The 24179-nt window shown below is 47.5% G+C and overlaps 2 protein-coding genes across 5 annotated transcripts in view; one reads left to right on the top strand and one right to left on the bottom strand.

The window, feature by feature from the left end:
- The window catches only part of WDR4 (WD repeat domain 4), a 140438-nt gene that overhangs the window by 45080 nt on the left and 71179 nt on the right, over positions 1 to 24179 (bottom strand). For both annotated transcript variants that reach the window (XM_033940459.1, XM_033940458.1), the window contains 2 exons: positions 23093 to 23205; positions 9976 to 10036 (listed from right to left, as the gene is read on the bottom strand). In XM_033940459.1, the coding sequence (XP_033796350.1) occupies positions 9976 to 10036; positions 23093 to 23205 (174 nt within the window). The remainder of the gene's footprint in view (positions 1 to 9975; positions 10037 to 23092; positions 23206 to 24179) is intronic.
- SLC37A1 (solute carrier family 37 member 1) overlaps positions 1 to 24179 on the top strand; it is a 368358-nt gene that overhangs the window by 281977 nt on the left and 62202 nt on the right. The gene's annotated exons all lie outside the window — the stretch shown is intronic.

Here is a 24179-nt window from a genome sequence, read left to right as displayed (position 1 = left end):
AATCCCACTTCATGTCAAGCTATTAGAAAGCGCAGTCGCAAAAACAAATCAGAAAGTACCGGGAACACCATAAACTATTAAGATACTACACAATCAAGTTTCAGAAAACACTATAGCACTGAAACACTACTCAGTGCCCTGACATCCGAGATTAGAACATGCATGTGCACCAGACAACAAGCCCTTGTAATATAATTCAACTTAGCTAGTGCATTTGATAAGGTAGACCAGGGGTAGTCAATTCCGGTCCTCGAGAGCCAGAGCCAGGTCAGGTTTTCAGGATATCCACAATGAATATATACGAGATGGATTTGCATGCACTGCCTCCTTGAGATGCAAATCTATCTTATGCATATTTATTGTGGATATTCTGAAAACCTGACCTGGCTCCAGCTCTCGAGGACCGGAATTGACTACCCCTGTGGTAGACCATCAACTCTGTTACTGATCCTAAACTTCCTAGCAATAAGTGGTAAAGTGTGCACTGTTAGAAATCCTTCTAGCCAATACAGTGTAAAAATGAATGGAGAAAGATTGGAAGAATGGTCAGCATCAAGCAGAGTACTCCCTAGGTTCAACATTCTTCCCAGTACTTTTCAAACATACGAATGTGAACACTGGGATACTTCTTACACAAGAAAGACCTCATTTCTTCTATGCAGATATTACAATGTGAATTCCTTTCTACAAGAAAGAAAATAAGATTAGCAAATCAGTAGAGGAAGTCACTTATCTAGTTGTCCACTGGGCTGACAACATGAAACAAACTAAATAAGGAAAAAACAACATTTTTTACCAATAATCTCCACCCAGAATCACCAATGACAACACTCAAATAAAATTACAAAACACTGCACTGAAATTGGAATCAGAACTGAGAATCCTATCTAAACATTAACCAAGAAAATATTCACAACACTGAGAAAAATGAGACAAATTTGGTATTATTTTACAAAGAAAATTTTCAGACCTTGGTTCAGTCACTGGTACTATCCCAACTAGATTATTGCAATGTCCTTTATGTAGGATGCAAAGAAAATATATGAAAAAAAGCTACAAATCATTCAACATGTAGCAGCCAGACTTATTTTCTCAGCAACTAAATATGATGACGAGATACCCCTAACCCTCAAATTACAATGGCTTCCCTTCGAAGCAAAATGTAGTTTTATAAACTATGTATACTGATCTTTCTAATCTTCCATGGTGAAACACCAGACTACATTTTGAATTTAAAATATCACCAAATAACAAATAAAACCTGATCAGCAACTATATAAGAATAACGCTCTCTCAGGGTTTCAGCAGCTGGCATTGCACTTGTGGCAGGTTTCTGGGTCTCGCTGCATCTATCAGGTAGTAACAGATGTTTCAGCCATCATGCTGTGGCCTTATTCAGGGTATGCTCTGAAGTCTGCAGTGTGACTTTGAAAATAGTGAGTTCACTGACCTGATTGGGAACAGGGCAGTCCACCAATCTGAATTTTGGCGGAAAAGTCAGTTGGTCAGAAACTTGAATTTTGTTGTGAAGGTCCATAGAATGGAAAAGTCTCCGGCTTAAAGATGTTCTCCCTGTGGAGCTGGGTTAGATGTTCTCTCAGGATTTCTGCAGCTGGCATTTTGCTAGGATACTCTAGGATATGAGAATAAGATTCCCAAATCCTAGAGTAATCAAATATAAAACTATTCACTCTACAACTTTTCCATACCTGGCACAAAATAGTGGAATCCTTCACCAGAACATTAAGAACACCCCCTCCTACCAAACTTTCGTAAAAGCCTAAAAATCTTTCTATTTCGAAAATATCTTACTCTCCCTCATGCAAACAGGCTACGACTAACAGAAACTAAATAAGACACAAACCACCCCTACCATCTCGATAGATGATCAAGGTCTCTACATATCTACCACCCCACAAACTAGGAAAGTGACACTCATACCAGAATCCATGTCAAGATTGTAACACCAGATATGGCCAATCTTCTCCCCAAACCATATACCATACGAGAGGGTGCTGAAAAATTCTCAGCTCAACCAGCTTTCAAAAATTCTGAGCGTTGTTTTGCCACTGTAGCTAAAGAGTGTGTCATTTTATTTTGCAAAGTACAAATTTGCAAAATCGTAATGCTATGTTTTGACATTGTTTTAGATAACTGATTGAACCATGTCAATGAAAAAAGTGTGGAATTTTTAAGTGTGGCACTCCAAGCTATCATGAAGTTCCTATTTCTGCAGTTACTAGATGCTAGGGTGTCGTTTTAGACACTACGACTAAACCTTCTGCCCAATATGCAACAGCGGCCAAAAAAGCAAACAAGATGCTAGGAATTATTAAAAAAGGGATGGTTAATAAGACTAAAAATGTTATAATGCCTCTATTGCTCCATGGTGCAATCCAGAGTATTCTGTTCAATTCTGGTAGTCTTATCCAGTGGCGTACTAAGGGGGGGGCGGAAGGGGCGGTCCGCCCCGGGTGCCAGCCATGAGGGGGTGTTCCCGACCTTGCCGTTCATTCCCCCCCACCACCCCTGAAGGACCGCTCGCCCCACTGACCTTCCTGCACCACCTGTGAAGCAGCCCGCAGCAGGATCGCGACTTCAGCGATACCTGAGCTGCTTGGGCGCTGCTTCCTGCGCCGCGGTCCCGCCCCTCCTCTGACATCAGAGGAGGGGCGGGAACGCGGCGCAGGAAGCAGCGCCTAAGCAGCGCAGAGATCGCTGACGTCGGGATCCTGCTGCGGCTGCTTCATAGGTGGTGCAGGAAGGTCAGTGGGGGACTGAACGGCAAGGCCAGGAGCATAGGTAGTGCTGCTTCATAGTGGTGCGGGGAGGCCAGGGGGCGAGCGGTCCTTCGGGGTGGGGCGGGCGGGCAGGCAGGCAGGCTTTCAAGGAGGAGGGGGGTGACAGACAGGCAGGAAGGCCTTCAAGGGGGGACAGGCCTTCAAGGGGGGGGGGACAGGCAGGCCTTCAAGGGGGGGGACAGGCCTTTGGGGGTGTGTGCAGACCTTCAAGGGGGAGGGACAGGCCTTCAAGGGGGGAAGGCAGGCCTTCAAGGGGGGGGACAGGTCTACAAGGGGGTGGGACAGGCCTACAAGGGGGTGGGACAGGCCTTCAAGGGGGGAACAGGCCTTCGGGGGGGGGCAGGCCTTCGGGGGGGGGTGCAGGCCTTCAAGGGGGGGACAGGCCTACAAGGGGGGGGACAGGCCTTCAAGGAGGTGGGACAGGCCTTCAAGGGGGGTGCAGGCCTTCAAGGGGGAACAGGCAGACCTTTAAGGGGGGACAGGCCTTTGGGGGGAACCCTGGTTTAGAAGTACACGGAGGGAAGGGGGTGTTCAAAGAGACGTGCATATGCCTACAAGGGGGTGGGACAGGCCTTCAAGGGGGGAACAGGCCTTCGGGGGGGTGCAGGCCTTCAAGGGGGGTGCAGGCCTTCGGGGGGGTGCAGACCTTCAAGGGGGTGCAGGCCTTCAAGGGGGTGCAGGCCTTCAGGGGGGTGCAGGCCTTCGGGGGGGGTGCAGACCTTCAAGGGGGGGGACAGGCCTTCAAGGGGGGGACAGGAAGGCAGGCCTACAAGGGGGAGGACAGGCCTTCGGGGGGGTGCAGGCCTTTGGGGGGGGTGCAGACCTTCAAGGGGGGGACAGGCCTACAAGGGGGGGGACAGGCCTTCAAGGAGGTGGGACAGGCCTTCAAGGGGGGTGCAGGCCTTCAAGGGGGAACAGGCAGACCTTTAAGGGGGGACAGGCCTTTGGGGGGAACCCTGGTTTAGAAGTACACGGAGGGAAGGGGGTGTTCAAAGAGACGTGCATATGCCAAACTTTGGGGGGGAGGAAGAAATAATGGGTCTGAAAATAGAGGAGAGGGAGAGAGATGATGGACCATGGGATTTAGGGAGGGAAGGAACAGGAAGGGAGAGAAATTGGACACAAGGGATGGTGTGGAGGAGGGATAGAGATACTGGATAGGAGGGTAATTGGGAAAAGAAAGGGAGAGATTGTGGACTCGGGTGGTGGGGAAGGAGGGAGAGATGCCGGATGAAAGAGTAGTTAAGAAAAGGTGGATCTGTGGAGGGATATGAAAAAAAGGAAAGATACCAGACTTCCTGGGGAGGGAAGGGAAATGGAAAGGGAGGACAGAGTTGGCAGATGGATTGTTAGCATGAAGAAAGAAGGAGACCCCAAGTTATCAGAAGAAAACCAGAGCCTTGGACCAACAAGATTTGAAATATAACCAGACAACAAAAGGTAGAAAAATTAATTTTATTTTCTGTTTTGTGATTATAATATGTCAGATTTGAAATGTGTATCCTGCCAGAGCTGGTGTTGGACTGCAAACGTGAGCTAGGATTTAACAGAGAGAGGAAAAGTCCTTTTTGTTTCTTTATTTTATTTACACCACAGCGCCAGTGTGATTAGGAGAAGCCAAAGGGGGTGAAAAAGCTATAAAACCCCAGGAGTTTTGAAAAAAATCACCCAACTGGGCAGGAAAATCGAATTGAAAAACCAATTCAATAGGCTGAATCGAATCAAAATTTTTTTTCCTGAATCTGGCAGCATTAGTTTGCGCTACTGTCTTAGACTTTAGGACCTGGGATTGGGGAGAGATGGCATCCTCAGTACTTTATAATGCAAGTGAAACGAGGATTTGGTCAGACTTTTGAAGGGTCTGCAGAAAAAAAATATTGTATAGACCGGGGACATGAGACAACAGGAAATGGGAACTTTTCTTCCTTCTATTTTTGTGAATGGAAAGGCTGAGGATGTCAGAGAGTTCAGTTAAAATATGTGCTTTATAAGAAAATATAATAATGTGTTTTATAAAGTTTATAGCATAGCTGGCCTACCCAGTGAGGTGTTCCTAGTGGTGGTGGTGGCAGCGTGTCAATGTGTTGAGAGGAAGAGGTGGTCTGGGAAATTCTGCTGAGCAAACTCCGGGCCCATTTCCACCCCCCAGTTAGTCCACTCCACTCAACTGGATCACACACTGAGTGGGTCTTTGGGTGTTGTTTTGGGATCTCTTCCAGTGGTTTATCAGTATCTCCTTCTGGTCTAAGGAAGGAAACTTTGTTATCCTTAGCATTGACCTACAGAATATGTTTGAAACAGCGCTGCTTGTGTGGCATTAGGCTATGTAGTGATCGAAAGAAAAAACAGACCTTTGCACATTTTTGCACTATATGGTGGGTGTATGAGGAGATTCACGTTTCCTGCACAGCTAAGTCCATGTGAAGTTACCTTGTGCTGTATTTGACATCTAGCAAGGTCTCTGTTTGAAAGGAAAGATCTAAACTTAAAAATGAAGTGGCCAGAAGTTATGGTAAAAGCAGATAGTGTAGCTGGTTTTAAGAAAGATTTGGACAAATTCCTGGAGGAAAAGTCCATAATCTGTTATTAAGACATGGGGGAAGTGTCTGCTTGCCCTGGATCGGTAGCATGGAATGTTGCTACTCTTTGGGTTTTGACCAGGTATTAGTGTCCTGGATTGGCTACCATGAGAATGGGCTACTGGGCATGATGGACCATTAGTCTGACCCAGTTAGGCTATTCTTATGTTATGTTCTCATCTGTAGGGGCCTTTGTTTTCACTTCTTACTTTAATGTATTTTTTTTCTGGGAACTTATCAGTGTTTTTTATAATGGGAACAAAAATGGAAGAGAATTAATGTGTGTGGGATGAGGGGGTAACTAATTTCTTCAGCTAAATAATTCAATCCACCTCAACCAGACATAGGAGAACTCACGCACCATTCACACACCCTCCAACCAAAAACGTCAAAAGAAAAAAACTGTTCGACAACCTCCTAGCCATTCAAGCTGCAACACTCGACCCCCAACTCTACAACCAATTGACATCAACCAGACTGCAAAACCTTCAAAAAGAAATAAAAACCCTTCTATTCAAAAAACACATAAAACCGAACTAACACAATCAGAACTGTCCCAAGCATCACCTGCAACTACTCCATATGTACTTCTGATGTCATGACAATTCAGACATAATTTATGTTATGTTATGTTTGGAATATAAGAAAATTTTCACTGCCTGTTTCTATTCTGACCATTTATTCCGTTTCATGGTCATTACAAAAAAATATTTTTTTACATTGGGGGGGGGTGTCAAAAAATGATGGGCCCCGGGTGCCACATACCCTAGGAACGCCACTGGTCTTATCTCAAGACAACAAAAACAAAAAGAAGACCCAATATTCCACAGTGAGAACAAACAAACGATAAAAACAAAAAAACTGTGGATGTTCTGAAAGATGATTTTATTATTCGCTCTTCACATTAAAATACAAATATAAGTCTAAATATGTAGTACACAAGTGATTGTCCAACTGGACTCTATAAGGTCCATGTTTCGGCGAACACGCCTTCCTCAGGGGTCCGGATGATATAGGGCGTCTTGCTTGTCTCAAAGCCATTTTCAGTTATCTGCTCAAGACACACTGCTTTTAGTCCATATTTTCATCTATATACCCCATATCATCCAGACCCCTGACACGGATCGTGTAGGGTCTGGTTGGACAATCACATGTGTACTACATATTTAGACTTATTTGTATTTTACTGAGAAGAGCGAATAATAAAATCATCTTTCAGAACATCCACAGTTTTTTTGTTTTTATCATCTTTTTTTTTAGTCTTATCTCAAAGAAACATATAGCAGAACTAGAAAAGGTTCAAAGAAGAGTTACCAAGATAATAAAGGGGATGGAATTCCTCTCAGCAGGAAAGGTCATGGCCAAAGTGTTTTGGGATCAGGAAGGGGCTGAACAGTTAATGCAAAATATTACTGTAACTTGCTGTGCCGATTAAAGGAGGTATTGAAAGAAAAAAGGAAAGGGAAGCTGCAGAAAGCAGTTCTCTTTTTTGCAAGACAATGCACCTACTCACAAAGCTGGCAAAATGATGGATGTTTTGACGCAGTTGGAGCTCAATGCATAGACCACCTAACTATTTTCTGTTTCCAATTCTTAAAAAGCGTTTGAACGGGTGACAATTTTTGAGCGATTTGGAGGTGATTGCAGCAGTGGAGCAGTATTTCAGTAACCAGACATAAGAGCATTTTTGGAAGAATTACAGAAATTTCAGACATGATGTGCCAAGTGTGTTAAACTTAAGGGCGAATATGTGGAATAACTTGTAAGTTTCATGGCTCCATGTCATTCCCTTCTTGGTTGGGCTGAGAACTTTTTAGCAACCACTCACAAAACGTCTACAAGAACCCTAATGAAATAATGTAAATCCTGGACACGGCCAGACTCTTCTAACTTGTAAATTGCATCATAGAAACATGATGGCAGATAAAGTCCAAATGGCCCATCTAGTCTGCCCATCCGCAGTAACCATTACCTCTTTCTCTCAGAGATCCCACATGCCTATCCCACACCTTCTTAAATCCAGACACAGTCTGTCTCCTCCACTTCTTCTGGGAGACTGTTCCACACATCTACTACCTTTTCTGTAAAAAAGTATTTCCTTTCATTACTCCTGAGCCTATCACTTCTTAAAGTCATCCTATGCCCTCTCATTGCAGAGTTTCCTTTCAATTGAAAGACTCAATTTATGCGCATTTATGCCATGTCAGTATTTAAACATTTCTATCATATCTCCCCTCCCACCTTTCCTCTAAAATATACATATTGAGATCTTTAAGTCTGCCCCTATACACCTTATGATGAAGGCCACGCACCATTTTAGTAGCCTTCCTCTGGACCAACTCCATCCTGTTTATATCTTTTTGAAGGGGCAGCCTCTAGAATTGTACACATTATTCTAAATGAGGTTTCACCAAAGTCTTATACAGAGGCGTCAATACTGCCTTTTTCCTACTGGCCATACCTCTCCCTTCTAGCTTTCACCATCAACTTTTCAACCTGTTTGGTCACATTAAGATCATCACATACAATCACACCCATTCCTTCAGGTTTTTGCAGCCCAAATGCATGACCTTGCATTTCTTAGCCAAATTTAAGACCATTCTTCAAGCTTTGCTAGGTCTTTCTTCATGTTATTCACACCATCCAAGAACAGAACCTTGAGGCACACCACTAGTAATATCCCTTTCCTCAGAGCAATCTCCACTGATCACTACCCTCTGTCATCTTCCACTCAACCAGTTCCTGACCCAGCTCATCACTTTGGGACCCATCCCGAGGGCACTCAGTTTATTTATTAGCCATCTGTGTGGTACACTGTCAAAGGCTTTGCTAAAATCTAAATACACCACATCTAGCACACTCCCTCTACCCAATTCTCTGGTCACCCAGTCAAAGAAATTGATCAGATTTGTCTGACAAGACCTACCTCTAGTGAATCCATATTGCCTCTGGTCCAGTAATCCACCAGATTCCAGAAACTTCACCATTCTCCGTTTTAAAAGTGTTTCCATTAATTTGCTTAACACAGAAGTCAGACTTACTAGCTTGCAATTCCTTATTTCTTCCTTACTTCGTCTTTTGTAAGGAACTCCTTCTGGGACATATTGGAAATCCATAAATACTAAGGTAATGTAATCTAATCTAATCCTTAGGTTTGTATACCGCATCATCTCCACGTTCGTAGAGCTCGACGCGGTTTACAGTAGGAGAAATAGGAAGGAACTACAACAGAAGGTTAGAGGAAGAAGTGTGAAGAAAATTTAGAGGACTTGGGATGCTAAGATATAAGAGTTTCCTTGATTCCTAAGTTGGAGGGAGACTTACATTTTTTGAGAAAAGCCAGGTTTTCAGATGTTTGTGGAAAACTTGGAGAGAGCTCAAGTTCCGAAGAGGGGAGGTACGGTTGTTCCAGAGCTCAGTGATTTTGAAGTGGAGGGAGGTCCCTAGCTTTCCTGTGTGGGAAATGCCTTTTAGCGAGGGGAAGGATAGTTTTAATTTGTGGGAGGATCTGGTGGTATTAGGGTTTCAGGAATTCCAAGAAAGAGGGATAAAGGGAGGGAGGATACCATATAGGATTTTGAAAGTTAAACAGGCGCATTTGTAGTGGACCCTGGTGATTATCGGAAGCCAGTGGAGCTTGGCCAGGAGCGGGGAGACATGGTCAAATTTACTTTTAGCGAAGATGAGCTTGGCTGCGGCATTCTGAATCCGTTGGAGTCTGTGGAGGTTTTTCTTAGTTAGGCTTAAGTAGATAGAGTTGCAATAGTCCAATCTGGAGAGGATGATGAATTGGACAAGGAGGGTAAAATGTTTTTGATGGAAGCAGGATCTAACTTTCCTCAGCATGTGAAGGCTGAAAAAGCATTTTTTTTTACCAAGGATTGGAGGTGGTCATTGAAGGACAATGTGGAATCAATGATGATGCCCAAGACCTTGCTCGAGAACTCAAGCTGCAGAGAGGAGCCAGAGGGTAGTGGGATGGAGGTGGGTAGGTGATCTAGTTTTGGACCGAGCCAAAGAAGTCTTGTTTTGGACTCATTCAATTTCATTTGCACAGTGTGGGCCCAGGATTGTAGGTTCATTATACAAGAGGATATGTTCTTAGACAGGTCGGTGAGGTTTGAATCGGTCTCGAGGAGGACGAGGATGTCGTCTGCATAAGTGTAAATTGTTTCTAGGGGGGATAGGTGGAGGAGTTTTAGGGAGTAATGTAGTCCTAAATCATCTATGGACATATTTAAAAGTTGAAATCTCTCAGTTGGTATGATGGTCTTCTTAGGTTTTTGAGGGCTCCTCCAGGAAGTCACTATGAAAGCAATTCTTCCGGAAGAGCGCAAACCCAGGAATTACCACTGAGGAAAGTTACCGTTATTGGTTAATATTTGGTTTTCATGAACTGCTCTATCCTATAAAATTATAACAAATGGGCACAGGCTGAAGTGAAGTGCTTTTTCAACTAATCTCACTGTAATTAACAAAAGCAAAACACTTTTGACTGCAGTCTTCATTTAACTTCTTTGATATACAGTAAAGGTTCATTTTCAAAGCACTGGGACACACAATGTACCTTAAGTTATGACAAAAAGAATACTGACCCCTGAGCTTGATAACAGCAGATTTCCAGCCGTAGGCAGAACAAGAATTCTACTGACAAACCTACAGAAAGAGATCACGATTACTCTTGTGCAATTATATCTACAGCAAAGTTACTCAATAGACAAACAAAAAGCCAGTGTCACATCCACATTAATATACTGAGCTTCCATAAACCACAGAACATTCCTGCAGCAACACATGCATCCTATCTACAAATACAATGTGCATAAATTACAGATTTATACAAGAAGAAAGATTTGAGACAAAGGGACTCATTTTCAAAAAAGAAAGACGTCCAAAAAAATAGCATAAAGTAACACTTGGATATCTTATTGGCCAAGATGTCCAAGTAGTCGTCATTTTCTAAGCCAACTTTCTAGACATCTTGCTAGACTTCTTGTCTACAGTGTGCCTAAAGTTCAAGGGGGCATGTTTTGGCCGGCTTAAGAGTATGCTTAGCATTTGGATGTCTTATGGCGATAATCAAACATTTACCAAGACATCCAGGATACTATTTAGACGTTCGGAGCTAGACCTGATTTAAAAGTGAGTAAGAACCAGAAAGGTACTCAAACTGACTAGATGACTATTGGAGGGATTAAGGCATGACCCCCCCTCCACTCCCCCAATGGTCACTGACCTCTTCCCACCTCTCCATAGATCTGAATGAAACAGTACATACTTGTCTTATAACAGCAGTACATGGTATGAGAAATCCTAGCAGTGCAGCAAGCAAGTGTCTGGAGTAGCCTAGTGGGTGTTGTAGTGAACCATAGAGAAGGGGACTCAGGCCAATATCTCACTCTAACCACATTTATAGTAGAAAATGCAAGCCCGTCAAAATCCTACTGTACTGCCATATAGGTGACACATGCAGACATAAGGGCTACTGGGGTAGTAGACTGGTGGGTATAATAGGTTTTGGGGGAGTTTTGTTGGGCTCATCATACATTAGAAGTGGTTTATGGTGAGATGTATACCTGGCACCCTTTATGTGAAGTTCATAGCAGTTCCCTCTAAGGTGCGCCATTGCTTTGCTGGCATGTCTTTGTGGCCAGTCCATTAAAAATGCTGGCCTCTCCTATATGCAAATGGCTTGTTTTGGACATGTTTTATCTGGGCATCCTATTCTTCAAAAATGGCCCAAAAAGATAGATGTTTTGCTAGGCCAAGATGTCTAGCAGGTCATTAAAAAAAAAAAAATACACGATTTTTGGACATCTTTCTTAAAACGTCCAGACTTGGACTTAAATGTCCTATTAAAAATGGCTCTCAAAGTCTCTCAATTCCCCAGAAATGTTTAGATATTTTCTAGCATGGTATCAAATAGCATATTTTCTATTTGGCTAAATACGAATACTGAATGCGAATAATGGGGGCATTGAGCTTTTATAAATAATAAAAGAAACAAGTGAAATCAGAGATCAAATGTTTGAGTAGGATTTAATACGATAGAGCCCTATTCAGCTGAATACAAATAATGTATTTGGGGCACAATTCTGGGCTGAACTGAAACGAATACAAATGCTCAGTAAAGCCCTAAATTTAACATTTACATCATTTAACAATTACCCATAGCAGGGTTTTTTTTCTCCATGGACACCACAGATGGTTGACATTAGCCAATGGAGCCCAGCAGAGGAAAAGCTTACTCAGCTCAGATTTTTCTGAAAGTTTTTAAGAAGCCTTACTATGCATGTGAACCATTTCCCTCTTGTTACTGTTGCACTTGACCTTCCTTGCCCCATAAGGATCATTCCACGTCAAGTGGACTAATTTTGAAGTCATCCATGCTCAACCTCATCCAAACTAGTGCTGCCCAATTCACGATTCGAATCGATTCACTTTGAGTGAATGATGCGAATTGATTTGGTTTTTGTAAAATAATCAGGCTCACGATTCGGTGACTGACCCTCCCCTCTCGTCCCCTAAAGCAGGAGAGGCAGCACTGCCTTTTGCTGGCTGGCCGCTGCCGCTCTTGCTTTAGGAGGCGAGGGTCAGTTAAGAAGTGCTGCAGTGTCCGGCTTCCCCCTTGGCCTCCCGTTCTTACATCTAATTACTGTAGAGCAGCAGAGCACCCTGCAGAGAGGATCGCTGGTGCTAGCAATCATTGCAGGCTACCATCGGCCTCCAGAGCTGTTGTTTCCTCTGCCACGATCCTGCCCCTGATGTAAGACGAGGGGTGGGACCATGACGGAGGAAACGACAGCTGCGTAGGCAGATGGCAGCCTGCAAGGATTGCCAGAACCTGTGATCCTTTCTGCAGGATGCTATAATTAAATAAAAGTAAGACCAGGAGGCCAGGGGGAAACAGGCAAGCCTTAAGTCTTCAGGGGGAGTTGCAGGCCTTCCGAGGGGGTACAGGCCTTCAAGGGGAGGCCCTGATGTAGGAGTACATGGAGGGAGGGAGGGAAGGGGGGTTCAAAGAGAAGTGCGTATGCCGGACTGGGGGGGTGAAAGAAATAATGGGTCTAAAAACAGAGGAGAGGGAGAGAGATGGTGGACAATGGGATTTAGGGAGGGAAGGAACAGAAAGGGAGAGAAGTTGGACACAAGGGATGGTGTGAGGGTGGGTGGGGGACAGAGACTCTGGATAGGAGGGTAGTTGGGAAGAGAAAGGGAGAAACTCGTAGACCCTGGGGTGGTGGGGAAGGAGGGAGAGATGCTGAATGAAAGGGTAGTTGAGAAAAGGAGAGATGGTGGATCTGGGGATGGTTGGGTCCATCGCTGCAGCTGCAGACCTCCAGGGGAGGGAAGGGAAATGGAAGGGGAGGACAGAGATGGAAGATGGATGGTTAGAATGGAGAAAGAAGGAGACCCTGGCAAGCGAGTTATCAGAAGACAACCAGAGCCTGGGACTAACATGATTTGAATAATGACCAAACAAAAGGTAAAAAAAATAAATTTTATTTCAAATTGTTTTACGATTACAATATGTCAGATTTGAAATGTGTATCCTGCCAGAGCTGGTGTTAGACCGTGAACGTGAGCTAGGATTTAACAGAGAGAGGAAAAGTCTTTTTTGTTTGTTTATACCACACCGTCAGTGTGGGTAGGAGAGGACAAAGGGGGTAAAGAGGCTATAAAATAAACCCACCAGGATGTTTGAAAAAAACACCCAATTGGGCAGGAAAATCGAATGGAATAATTGATTCAATAGGTTGAATCGAATCAAAATATTTTTTCCTGAATCTGACAGCTCTGAATCGGGCAGCTCTACTCCAAACTGAATAAAATTTTGTGTGGACATTCACTAGGGTCTCCAACTAAACCATGCAACATCTTTCGACTGGATCTCTATTGGTTCAAGGCAGCTAAATGGAGGTCACCCTTAGAGTGTCACAAAACAGCCACTTTGTCCAGTGGCTGGAGCCCAATAAAACCTGTCAGGGAACTGAAATTTTTTGGGATTAATACAACCTCTGGTTCTAAGTTCCTGTGAAAAGTTTGGAACCTAATAAAAGTTTGCTTCCCTTTTTATGGGCCAACATACTATGGTGAAAAATATTACACTTAAGAAATTTAAGGCCTACTTGACTCTTCATTGCTCCTAACCTATACTTTGATTGAGGTCATAACTGGACCAGCAGTCATGGCCCATGATGCACATCTAGAATTTGCACTAGAAGGCTTTGCAGCCAACTAGAAGCAAAGATAAAGACAAAAAGACGCGATATTACAGAAAGAGAGAAGGGAGGGGGGGGGAAGGAGAGACAAGTTTAGGTGGAAAGATAAGGAGTTCAGTCTTGGCCTTGTTTAATTTTAGATGGCAGCGAGACATCCAGGTAGCGATGTCAGACAAGCAGGCTGAAACACAGGACTGAATGTCTGCCGAGATTTCAGATGTAGATAGATCTGTAAGTTGTCAGCATAGAGGCAATACTGAAAGCCATGGGAGGATATTACAGCACCAAGGGAAGAAGTGTAGATAGAAAAAAGAAGCAGTCCCAGGACAAAGCCCTGAGGTACACCAATTGACAGAAGAAGTATCAGCATACGCTAAAGATACGATGGGAAAGATAGGAAGAAAACCATGTGATAACTGAGCCCTGATATCGAAACGAGAAGAGCATATCGATGAGTAGGTAGCTATTTACCTTGTCAAAAGGAACAGATAGATCAAGGAGGATGAGGACAGAGTAGAGGTTTTGGATTTGGCCAGGAGCAGGACATTGGAGACTTTCATAAAGCACAGTTACTTACAGTAACAGGTGTTATCCAGGGACAGCAGGCATATATTCTCACATGGGGGTGACGTCATCTACGGAGCCCCGATGCGGAAGCATTTTCAAGCAAACTTGATTGAAGATTTAAGTTTGCTCTGCTGCTCCACGCATGCGTGCCTTCCTGCTCCACTAGGGGGTGCATCCCCTCGTGGTCTCCAGTTCACTTAATTAGCAAAGAAGCCAACCTCGGGGAGGTGGGCGGGTTGTGAGAATATATGCCTGCTGTCCCTGGATAACACCTGTTACGGTAAGTAACTGTGCTTTATCCCAGGACAAGCAGGCATGATATTCTCACATGTGGGTGACCTCCAAGCTGACTGAAAAGGGATGGAGGGAAGTTGGCAATTTAAGCAAATAGATTTCGTAAAACCGATTGGCCGAACCGGCCATCGCTCCTGGACAGAGAGTCCAGACAGTAGTGGGAGGTGAAGGTATGAACCGAAGACCACGTGGCAGCCTTGCAGATTTCCTCAATAGGTGTGGACCTGAGGAACGCTACGGAGGCTGCCATCGCTCGGACCTTGTGTCCCGTTACTCGACCATGCAGTGCGAGATCAGCCTGAGCGTAGCAGAAGGAGATGCAATCGGCCAACCAGTTGGACAAGGTGCGCTTGGAGACTGGGTGACCTAACCGGTTTGAGTCGAAGGACAAAAACAATTGTGGGACTTTCCGGTGTGACTGAGTATGTTGGAGGTAGAAGGCCAACGCTCTCTTACAGTCAAGAGTAAGGAGCGTCACCTCTCCGGGGTGGGAGTGGAGCTTGGGAAAAAACACAGGTAAGACAATGGACTGATTGAGGTGAAAATCAGACACTATTTTAGGCAAGAACTTAGGATGGGTGCGGAGTACCACCTTGTCGTGATGGAATACCATGAAGGGTGGGTCCGCTACCAGAGCCTGTAACTCACAAACCCGCCGAGCGGAAGTGAGCGCAAGCAGGAAAATTACCTTCCAAGTGAGGAATTTTGGATGGCATTTGTCTAGGGGCTCAAATGGAGGTTTCATTAGTTGAGCCAGAACCACGTTGAGGTCCCAAACCCCCGGAGGGGGTTTGAGAGGAGGGTGGACATTCAGAAGACCCTTCATGAAGCGAGAGACTAAGGGATGGAGCGAGAGGGCTTTCCCTTCCAGGGGCTGATGAAAGGCCGCAATCGCACTGAGGTGTACTCGAATGGAGTTGGTCTTTAGGCCGGAATGAGATAATTGAAGTAAATAGTCAAGGACCAGAGGGACGGGGACCGACACCGGGTCCTGGCTGTGGGAGGAGCACCAGGTTGAGAATCTGGTCCACTTTTGGGAGTAGCAGGTTCTCGTCGAGGTCTTTCTAGAGGCCTCTAATATCTCCTTGACTGATTGAGACACGGGGAGAGCAGTCAGGGGGAGAGAAACCAAGCATTCAGATGAAGAGATTGAAGATTGGGATGTAACAGCGAACCCTGACCCTGTGATAGTAGAGAGGGAAACAGAGGCAGAGGCAGTGGATCTCTGACACTGAGTTGAAGTAGAAGGGAAAACCAAGGCTGGCGTGGCCAGCGAGGAGCAATCAGGATCAGGGTGGTTTGTACTGTTTTCAGGTGGACAAGCGTCCGCAGTATCAGAGGAAACGGCGGGAACGCGTATAGGAACCTTCCCTCCCAGTCGAGGAGGAAGGCATCAGCCTCGAGCCGGTCCGGGGAGTACATCCGGGAGCAGAAGAGAGGCAGCTTGTGATTGTGGGGGGATGCGAATAGATCTATTTGAGGCGTCCCCCACTTTTCAAACACCTGTCGTAGGATTTGAGAGTGCAGTGACCACTCGTGTGGCTGGAGGAGGCGGCTGAGTCTGTCCGCCAGACAGTTTCGTTCTCCTTGTATGTACACCGCTCGAAGGAAGGTGTTGTTGGAGATTGCCCATTTCCAGAGGCGCAGGGCTTCCTGGCAAAGGGACCAAGACCCTGTTCCCCCTTGTTTGTTTACGTAGTACATTGCTACCTGGTTGTCGGTTCGGATGAGAACCACTCGGTCGTGGAGCAGATGTTGAAAAGCTACAGCTGCGAGATAGATGGCCCGAAGCTCTAGCACGTTGATGTGGCAGCGATGGTCTTCTGCTGACCACATCCCTTGAGTGCGTAGGCCGTCCAGATGGGCTCCCCAAGCGTACTCCAAGGAGTCCGTGGTGAGTATCTTGCTGTGGGGTGGGGCGAGGAAGAGCAAACCTTTGGAAAGATTTGAAGAGTCGGCCCACCAGCGGAGCGATCGTTGCAAAGAAGGCGTCACTGTCACGGGGCGGTCGATCGGGTCCCGGTCTTGACGCCATTGAGAGGCCAGGGTCCATTGAGGAATTCTCAGATGGAGGCGGGCGAAGGGTGTGACGTGGACGGTGGAGGCCATGTGGCCCAGAAGAGTCATCATCTGCCGAGCTGATACCGAGGTCAGCAGGGAAAACCTTCGACTCAGGCTTACTAACGCCTCTAGACGCGGAGGGGGGGGAGGAAGGAACGGAGGCGAACCGTGTCCAGCGTGGCCCCGATGAACTGTAGGGACTGGGAGGGGCGTAGTTGTGATTTTGGGAAGTTTATCTCGAACCCCAGACTTTGTAGGTAGGTAATAGTCTGTTGGGTCACTGAGATAACCGCTTCCCTGGACGGGGCTTTGATCAGCCAGTCGTCCAGGTAGGGGAATACCTGGAGGCCCTGGGAGCGTAAGGTTGCTGCGACCACCACGAGGCACTTGGTGAAGACCCGAGGTGACGATGCTAGGCCGAAGGGGAGGACACGGTATTGTAGGTGCCAGTCCCCTACCTGAAAACGCAAGAACTTGCGGTGAGCGGGGTGCACTGGGACATGTGTGTACGCCTCCTTCAGATCGAGGGAGCAGAGCCAGTCGCCCTCGTCGATCAGGGGGTAGAGGGTCGGTAGGGAAAGCATCCAAAATTTTTCTCGTATCAGAAATTTGTTGAGGCGTCTCAAGTCTAGTATTGGGCGTAAGCCTCCTGTTTTTTTCGGTACCAGGAAGTAACGGGAGTAGAAGCCCTTCCCCCGTTGGTCGGGGGGAACCTTCTCCACTGCTCTCAGGCGAAGCAGGTCTCGAGCTTCGGAGAGGAGTAGGGGTAGCTGCGTCCGGTTGGGAGGGCAATTCCTTGGGGGGTTTTCCGGAGGAATGGTCCGAAAGTTGAGAGTATCCTGATGAGATCACGCCAAGGACCCATGCGTCCGACGTGACTTGTTCCCAGCGAGGGTAAAAGGCTTTGAGGCGACCCCCGATGGGAAGGAGGCCTGGGACTATGGCGGAGGGGGCTCGCCCCCTTCCGCGTATCCCGTCAAAAGGACGGGGATGGTTTGGTAGTCGCAGGCGGTTGGGACTTGGGCATGGCCCGGTGGTGGGCTTGTGGACGTCTGGGTGGAGGCCGCGAGAAGGCAGGAGTGGATTTTTGTGGGTAGCGGCGCGGAGGGGCCCTATACGGCCTGGACGCGGGCGGTTTGGGCTTTTCTCGGACGAGGGAGGCAAACGAACGTTCGTGTTCGGAGAGGCGTTTTGTAGCCGCCTCGATAGTGTCATCGAACAGTTCTTTTCCCACGCAGGGGAGGTTAGCCAACCGGTCCTGTAAGTTGGGGTCCATGTCGACTAGGCGTAGCCAAGCTAGTCGGCGCATGGCGATAGCAAACGCTGCCTCTCTGGAGGAGAGTTCGAAGCCATCGTAGGCCGCGTGGAATAGATGGAGGCGTAGGTTGGAGAGGGATTCCAAAAGCAGGCTAAAGGCTCTTTGGCGGGAGGCCGGTAGGTCAGTCTCAAAGGCTCTCAGTAGTCCAATGAGGTGTTTGAGGTAGGATGTGAAGGTGAAAGTGTAGTTTTGCACCCTAGAGGCCATCATTGCATTTTGATATAGTCTCCTGCCGAACTTGTCTAGGGTTCGGCCTTCTCGGCCTAGGGGGACCGCCGCTGAGACCCGGGAGGGGTGAGCCTTTTTTAAGGAGGATTCTACTAACAGCGACTGGTGGGAGAGCTGTGGTTGTTCAAATCCCGGAAAGGGTACTGTACGGTACTTGGCCTCCATTTTGGAGGGCACGGCTGTGACCATATAGGGGGTCTCCAGGTTCCTGAAGAGAGCCTGTTGGAGTATCGGTTTAGGCGGTAAGCGAAGGGACTCTCTGGGTAGTGATGGCATATCCAGTTCCACTAGGTACTCTTTAGAGTATCTGGAGTCGGACTGGAGGTCTAAATTCAAAGCGTGGCCCATGTCCTGGACAAAGCGTGAGAAGGATGGTCGGGATGTTCCCGAGGCCCCGTGGGGGGTCGGTGAACGAGACCTCCGTCGGGTGGAGAAGGAAGGGGAGGCTTTCCTCGAGTAGCGAGGTTCCTGTTCCGATCCAAGCTCCGAGACCGGGGAAGTACTGTGAAAGTGTTCCGGGGTCGTGGATCTCCGACGTCTCGAGGAGCCCCTCGGAGACGATGCCGGGGTTCGGGGTACCGATCGATGTCGAATCGGTGACCTCGACCCGGACTCCCTTGGTGAAAGCCCGAAACCTCGGATCGGAGCCCCGGTCCGAGGGGGAGTTCGGAGGATGCGTGGGTTGGAGAGTGATAACTCTGCCACCTTCAGCGGTCCCAAACGAGGTGTAGGTGAACGGCCTCGTAGAGTGGGGGAACCCCGGGCCTTCTTAGAGGTACGGTGGTTCGAGGTTTCTGTTGGTTTAGCCCGCCGTTTTGCCCTGTGGCGGTCTGTGGGGGGAGAGCGCCTCGGGCGCCTCGGCGAGGAGTCGGGGGAGGATGAGATGCGGCGAAGTTTGCGCACTTTTCCCCGAGGTGGCTCGACGCGAGGCTCAGGCTGGTCTGGCACATGCGGGGTCGAGGTCGAGGCAGAGGCCGGTTGTAGATGGGCCATTGCAGCGGACAGCTCCGACGAGATCATTGCTCGGAGTAAGTCCTGGAAGACGGGCATGGACAGCATCGAAGGCATGTCCCCTGCCTCGGTGCACTCCACCGGGGGCGACCTCGTATCAGAGTATTCCCGTGTGGTGGAGGCACGGCCCGAAGGCTTGGAGGGCTTCGTCGGGGCTGTAAGCATGGGACTTCCGCCATGCGTCGCCGGTGTCCCCGAGGTTGGTTTCTTCGCTGGTACAGAACCTGAAGAGGGAAGAGGGGACTTACCCGAAGCAGAGGCTTTCTGTTGTCCCGAGGACTTCGGAGTCGAGTCTCGAGGCGATGCCGAGGTATTCGGGGCTGAGGTCAAGGCTGGGGCCAAGGCCGGGGCCGACCTCGAGGCCGAGGTAGAGGGTTGGTCTGGGGCGAAAAGATCCGCCATGCGGGCTTTCCTTCGACGGAGGGCCCGATTCTGGAAAGTAGCGCACTGGGGACAGGAGTCGGTTGGATGAGCGGCCCCTAGGCAGAGGATGCACCGGCGATGCGGGTCTGTGATGGAAAGAAGCCGCTCGCACCGGGTGCACTTTTTAAAGCCGGTCAAAGGCCGGGACATAGAATCGAAAGTGGCTGCGGCTCGAGTAGCCACGCGGCCACGGGGACCCGGAAGCCTCCGGGTCGGTCAAACGAAGCAGGAATCAAGTTGAAGAAGAAAAAATTTCGCGCACAGCGACTTAAACGATGAAAAACAAGAAAATCGCGGTGCTAGAAGGCAGTTGGGGCAGAGCCAGAAAAAACACGACTTCTAGGCTCAGCGGAAAATTTTGAACTGGAGACCACGAGGGGATGCACCCCCTAGTGGAGCAGGAAGGCACGCATGCGTGGAGCAGCAGAGCAAACTTAAATCTTCAATCAAGTTTGCTTGAAAATGCTTCCGCATCGGGGCTCCGTAGATGACGTCACCCCCATGTGAGAATATCATGCCTGCTTGTCCTGGGATAATGGCAGTTTTTGTAGAATGAAGAGGGTAAAAGCATGACAGAAGCAGGTCAAGAATAGTTTGAAATGAAAGAAAGTCAAGACAATGGTGGTGAACAGCATGTTCAAGTAGCTTGGATAAAGAGGAGGAAGACAGGATGATACTTGGAAAGGCAGGTTGGGACCAGCGAGGGTTTTTTAGGAGTGGTGTTAACGGCATGTTTGAAGATGTCGGGCACAACTGCGGTGGAGAGTGATAGGTTCAGAATATAGCAGACTAGTCTTATAGTTCGTTACATTAACGGGTGCTAGAATATATGTGTGTGTGTCTGTCTTTTTTATTTTTTCTCTCTCCTTAGCTGCTTTCTGTATTTCTGTCTGTCTGTCTTTTTTTTTCATTGGCTGTCCACTACCACCCCTTGCCTGCTCCCCCTGTCCATTTCTCCCTTCCTTTTACCTCCCGTGTCCTCCACCACCCCATCACTGCTCACCTTATCCAGCAGAAGCCCTTCTCCCTTTGTTTTACCTCCCCCTGTCCATCATCTGTCCAGCAGTAGGCCTGTCTTCATTTTTCTTCCCACCTCCCTGTTCATAGAAACATAGAAAGATGACGGCAGAAAAGGGCTATAGCCCATCAAGTCTGCCCACTCTACTGACCCACCCCAATAAGTCTAGATGCTAGTGATTCGTCCTACGTAGGGATCCCACGTACATGTCCCATTTACTCTTAAAGTCAAGCACGCCGGTGGCCTCGACCACCTGCACCAGAAGCTTATTCCAGTGATCTACCACCCTTTCCATGAAAAAATACTTCCTGGTGTCACATCAGCACCTCTTCCCCTGTCCATCAACTCCTTTTCTGCCCCTCCATTTCCGTGTGTTGCAGCATTTCCCTCCCACCCCACTTCCCTGTGCAGTATTTTCCTCCCCCCATACCTTCCTCCTGAACTCCATGCCCTACTTATGTCGACATCCGCCTCGGGGGGGGGGGGGGGGGGGGAGGAAGAGAGAGAGAGAGCTTCGGGCGGCCAGCAGCCGCCGCGGCCAACATCCGCCTCGGCGGGGGGAGGAAGAAGACTGTAAGCCACGCATGCGCACTTCTAGCTACAGCTCACGGAAAACGGACGAACGCATAGAACGGCTCATGCGCGGCTTACCGTTTTATTATATTAGATAGAGAGGATGACAAGAGGAGAGATTAAGTAGATAGGTGCGGATAAGCTCAGAGGAACTAAACTAAACTTTAAGTTTATATACCGCATCCTCTCCATAATTATAGAGCTCGGCACGGTTTACAAGAGCTTAATATAGGAAAGAATAACATAATGGGTTTGGAGGTTGAGAACAGGGGGGCAGGAGAGCATTACATTTTTGTGAAAAGCCTAGTTTTCAGGTGCTTACGGAATAGTTGGAAGAAGCCCTGATTCTGTAATGGGGCAGTAAGATTATTCCAAAGCCTTGTGATTCTGAAGAAGAGAGATTTTCCCAATTTTCCCACATAGAGGGTACCTTTTAGCAAGGGGAAGGATAGTTTATTGTTTATTTTATTAATTTGATGAATTGCCTATCCATAATTTAAGTTTTTGGGTGGGCTTGGTGGTGTCAGGACCCGAAGAGTTCCAAGATAGTAGGATTAGGGGAGGGAGGATGCCGTGTAGGATCTTAAAAGCTAGGCAGGCACATTTAAAATGAACCCTGGAAATTACTGGGAGCCAATGGAGTTTGGACAGAAGTGGGGAAACATAATCAAATTTGCGTTTTGCGAAGATCAACTTGGCTGCAGTGCTCTGAATTAGTTTAAGTCTTTGAAGACTTTTTTTAGTTAGACTTAGATAGATGGAATTACAATAGTCTAATCTGGAGAGGATATGGATTGAACAAGGACGGCAAAATGGACAAAGCGAGTGAAGGAGGGGTTGGACGTTCCCGGGGCCCCGTGTGGGGACGGTGAACGAGACCTCCGTCGGGAGGAGAAGGACAGGGAGGCTTCCCTCGAGTATCGAGGTTCATGCTCCGACCCGTGCTCCGAGACCGGGGAAATACTGTGGCAGTGTTCTGGGGTCGAGGACCTACGTTGTCTCAAGCCCCTCGGAGACGATGCCGGGGTATGGGGTACCGATCGATGTCGAATCGGTGACCTCGACCCGGACTCCCTCGGCGAAAGCCTGGGACCTCGACTCGGAGCTTCGGTCCGAGGGGGAGTTAGGAGGATGTGAGGGTTGGAGAGTGATAACTCAGTCACCTTCAGCGGACCTGTACGGGGCGTCGGTGAACAGCCTCGTAGTGTGGGCGAACTCCGGGCCTTCTTAGAGGTACGGCGGTTTGAGGTTTCGGTCGTTTTAGCGTGACGCTTTGCCCCACGGTGGTCCGTGGAGGGAGAGCGTCTTGGGCGCCTTGGCGAGGAATCCGAGGAGGATGGAATGCGGCGAAGCTGGCGCACTTTGCCCCGAGGGGGCTCGACGCGAGGCTCAGGCTGGTCCGGCGCACGCCATGCGTGCAGAAAAGACTGCTAGAGGGCACTATACCGAGCTGTGAAGTACACTGAGGCACAATGAAAAATTTGGAGTAGATTTCTTCTGCAGTCCTTGCGAGCATGGGGAAATAACCCTGTCATCAAGAAAATATCACCTATTGCACTAGAAGAAGTTTTATGGATCCCTTTTAAAGAAAAGTTTAAGAATATAAGAACTGCCGCTGCTGGGTCAGACCAGTGGGGAACCACTATGCTAGAGTAACTCAATCACTGCAGAAACAAAACAAATTAACATTCGAGCATAACAACCAGAAATACTGCGATTGCTGAAACCTTCTTTTCCTCTCAAAAAAATGTGCTCTTATCTATTTCAACTTTTGTTAATTTGTGTTGCTCACATTAATGGCACTTACAGACATGAGGGAAGCCACTGCTTGCCCTGGATCAGTAGCATGGAATGTTGCTACTATTTGGGTTTCTGCCAGGTACTGTGCCCTGGATTGGCCACTGTTGGAAACAGTGAGAGCAAGATGCATTGTATACAAAAGGTACTTTTCTTGAGGTGGGGAGAAAAGTGTGTGAGAGGATACAGAAAATACTTACTCACGATGGCCAAGGCAGAATGATATAATGTTGTGTGGTGCTCCAAGTAAACTGACTCGAATTTTTTCATCACGGTCTGATGTTATAATATATTTATCATCAGGACTCACAGCCTGCAAGAAACAAAACAAAATGTAACCAGTGATTGTATAATGTAATTCACTCCTCCCCCCTATACGCAACCTTACCCTTATTCTTCTCTTCCTATATTTAAGTTCATGTAAACCTTTTCCTTCTCTTCCTATATTTAAGTTCTTGTAAACCGTGCTGAGCTCCACATCCGTGGAAATGATGCTGTATATAAACTTAAGGTTTAGTTTAGTATAATGAAAGTCTGTGTGCCCTTGCCTGCCACTGAGCAACTGGGATGCTAAGCATCAAATGAACCTATGCAGTAAGGAAGGCAAATAAAACAAAGAAGCTCAAAGAATCTAAGTACTCGGGGGAAGTGACGTCACCGTGCTGTATGGACGGGTGACTGCTCAGCTCCGTGTGCTTTGAACCTAATTTGCATTTTATTTCCCTTCCTAAATAGCGAATCCAACCCTGCAAACTGCAGATCTAAAAGCGGATTTCTTTTGCAGAGTGTCTGTCTTTATGGCACAATCGGTCCGTCGGACGCTGAAGGATTTTGCCTTCGGCCCTTTGCAGACTGATGCTGTTAAGATGGCGCTGAAGGGTGAGGAGGGGCCTACATCACTGCTCGCAGTAGAGCCTGCGGGTGGAGAGTTTTCTGACTTGCTGCTGTCGGACCCGTTGACTTAAGTGCGATTTTTGTTCTGGGAAATATGGAATGAGATGAAGGGGCTCCGGGGTGAATTTACAATGCTGGCAGCTGATCTCTGTTCTGAACTGTCTGAGCTGGGCACCCTTGTGGGAGATTTGGAGGTTCAATGTGATGAACAGCATGCAGCTCTTGCCCAAGTTGAGATGCGCTCTAAAGAATTACAGTTGCAGCAAAATTATATACAGTCAAACCTCGGTTTGCGAGTAACCCGGTTTGCGAGTGTTTTGCAAGATGAGCAAAACATTCTCGCAAATCTTGTCTCGCAAACCGAGTGTTGACTCGATTTGCGAGCACCCCCCC

This window comes from Geotrypetes seraphini, chromosome 4 (genome assembly GCF_902459505.1).
Source record: "Geotrypetes seraphini chromosome 4, aGeoSer1.1, whole genome shotgun sequence".
Lineage (NCBI taxonomy): Eukaryota > Metazoa > Chordata > Amphibia > Gymnophiona > Dermophiidae > Geotrypetes > Geotrypetes seraphini.
This window is presented reverse-complemented; position numbering and strand designations above follow the sequence as displayed.